The sequence below is a fragment of the Cyprinodon variegatus genome, unplaced genomic scaffold, assembly GCF_000732505.1.
Source record: "Cyprinodon variegatus isolate N-32 unplaced genomic scaffold, C_variegatus-1.0 Scaffold87, whole genome shotgun sequence".
Taxonomy (NCBI): Eukaryota; Metazoa; Chordata; class Actinopteri; order Cyprinodontiformes; family Cyprinodontidae; genus Cyprinodon; species Cyprinodon variegatus.
This window is the reverse complement of record NW_015150540.1, coordinates 560,953-563,015: the sequence shown is the minus strand read 5'-3', so window position 1 is coordinate 563,015 and position 2,063 is coordinate 560,953. Positions and strand designations below refer to the sequence as shown.

The 2,063-nt window shown below is 34.8% G+C and overlaps 1 protein-coding gene across 1 annotated transcript in view; it reads right to left on the bottom strand.

The window, feature by feature from the left end:
* Positions 1–394: 394 nt before the first annotated feature.
* LOC107083892 (F-box only protein 44-like) overlaps positions 395–2,063 on the bottom strand; it is an 18,348-nt gene continuing 16,679 nt past the window's right edge. The window contains exons 4-6 of the mRNA XM_015373428.1: positions 1,418–1,513; positions 1,185–1,320; positions 395–1,102 (exon numbers count right to left, since the gene is read on the bottom strand). Coding sequence (XP_015228914.1) covers positions 956–1,102; positions 1,185–1,320; positions 1,418–1,513 — 379 coding nt within the window. The 3' untranslated portion in view covers positions 395–955. The remainder of the gene's footprint in view (positions 1,103–1,184; positions 1,321–1,417; positions 1,514–2,063) is intronic.

Genomic DNA, 2,063 nt, shown 5'->3' with positions numbered 1-2,063 from the left:
TTTTTTTTGTGATTTTGTCATAGCATGTCCAACTTTGAACAAAAAAAAAAAAAAAAAAAAAAGAGATGCAGTATTAAACATTATACCATTGGCCTGTGAGTTATATACCCTTGGCCTGGATTAACATTGTTTTTTACTATGATCCATAATGAAGATCCCTTTTGGGGTAATGGCACAAAAACCACTAGAACTTGATTAATACAGTGATAAACCCGTTCTACTATCAGTAGCAGGTTTAACACAATCTGTTTGATCATACAGGTATCCTGTGTAACTTTAAACAATTTTATAACCCTGCTCTTTACATAAAAATATGGCTCAAAGATAAGTGGGAAACATTGAAAAATCACTGTATTTTAACAAACCAAGAAGTGCACATTTTCATAAAGTGCAAAATTTCCGTTTTTATTTGTTTTAACCTCAATACACGTTCCATGTTGACATACAGAAGCAGGTATGTCTCTTTAAAGAAAATATTTGGCAGAAAATGAGTGCAGATATAAGGACAAAAGAGGAACATTGCAGTGTTAGGTTACAGGGTAATACAGACATTTACACACAGATATTAAGGCAGTTCTAACATAGATTCTGTAATGTTATAGAAAATTAGCGAGGACTGTTAAACAGGTGATGGTCTTTTCATTTGGTTAGTAGATACAGTGAAGCAGGACATCAATTATATTTTTAGCTGCAGAGTAACAGATTTAGAAATCTAACATGTTACAAAATCATACACAAAACTTCAAATAAAACAATTTGAAGATATATCCTTTTAGCATTTAAATACAATATGATACATATAAGCACAACTCTTGTCCTTAATGTTTTCCTTAAGTTTCCTACAGCATATTTTTGAAGGGGAGTACCTTGGAAGGTAGGAAAATGCCTAACAAGTTTTTATCGGTTAAGAATGCAAAGATATTCCAAGCCACTTTCTGGTCATTACATCAATAAGCTAGGTTTCCAATGCTGGACATACTTCAACACAGCTTTCTGTTACACGAATTCCATAATGTCCGGCCCAGAACTGTGTGTCTCTACCGCCATGACAAAAATTGACGTATCTCACTCCTGGTCCGTAGTCCTTGAACACATGCACCATCTTGAAAGAAAAAATAAATTAACATCAGTAATGTAGGGATCTGTTTAGCTTAGCAGCTCCTATATTAGTAACATTGATGTACCTGATTCCACTGCTGGTCATTCCACTGAGGAAAGGAAACTTGCTCAGGGGAAAACGTTTTCACAATTCTTTTGTTTTTATCTAGCAGTTGTACTGAAATCTCATAGATACTTCCACAATCCCATCGTGGTGCATACCTAACATCAAAGCACAAATACCAAGATCTTTTTTTTGTTTGTTTTCGACAAAACAATTTCCATTAATCAAGAGTTGCTTTCTTTTTTTTTTTTTTACCAGTCTGATATTCTGATGTGTGGCTGGATCTCATCCATAAGTGAGGGGCTGTAACCTTCCTTCTCCAAATCAATCAGCTGTTCTTTCGTGCACATACTGCAAACAACAAATGTTTAAAACATAATTAGCAACTAAAAATTAAATTAATAAACATGAAAATATTTCAAAACTCAATACTCACTGATAGGAGGTCACAAAGTTTTTTTGGACTGCTGCATTTGGATGAGGCACCATAGGATCCTCTATCTTCCACCTATGACCACCATTATTCACAATTTTCCAACCTTGAAATTCATCTAAGCATCAAAGTATGAGAGACTTAGTATCTGCAGAATTTATTTTAAAAACAGATGGAATATAATACAACTTAATGAAACTTATTCAACTCACAAATAATCAGTTATAAATTGAATTTTCACTAAAGGCATTATAAGAACTCATGCCATGTGCTTAAAGCTACAGTGTGTAATTTTTAGCGACATCTAACGTCCAGATTGCAGACTGCAGCAACATGAACATCTCCCCCCCACCGCTTCTCCCCCCCAACAGTACGGCGAGTGTTACGGGACAAAATGTCTTCCACGACGTCCGCATCACCTACCTTATCAAGTGATGAGGTTTGTTTACATAGATAATTTTACAGATA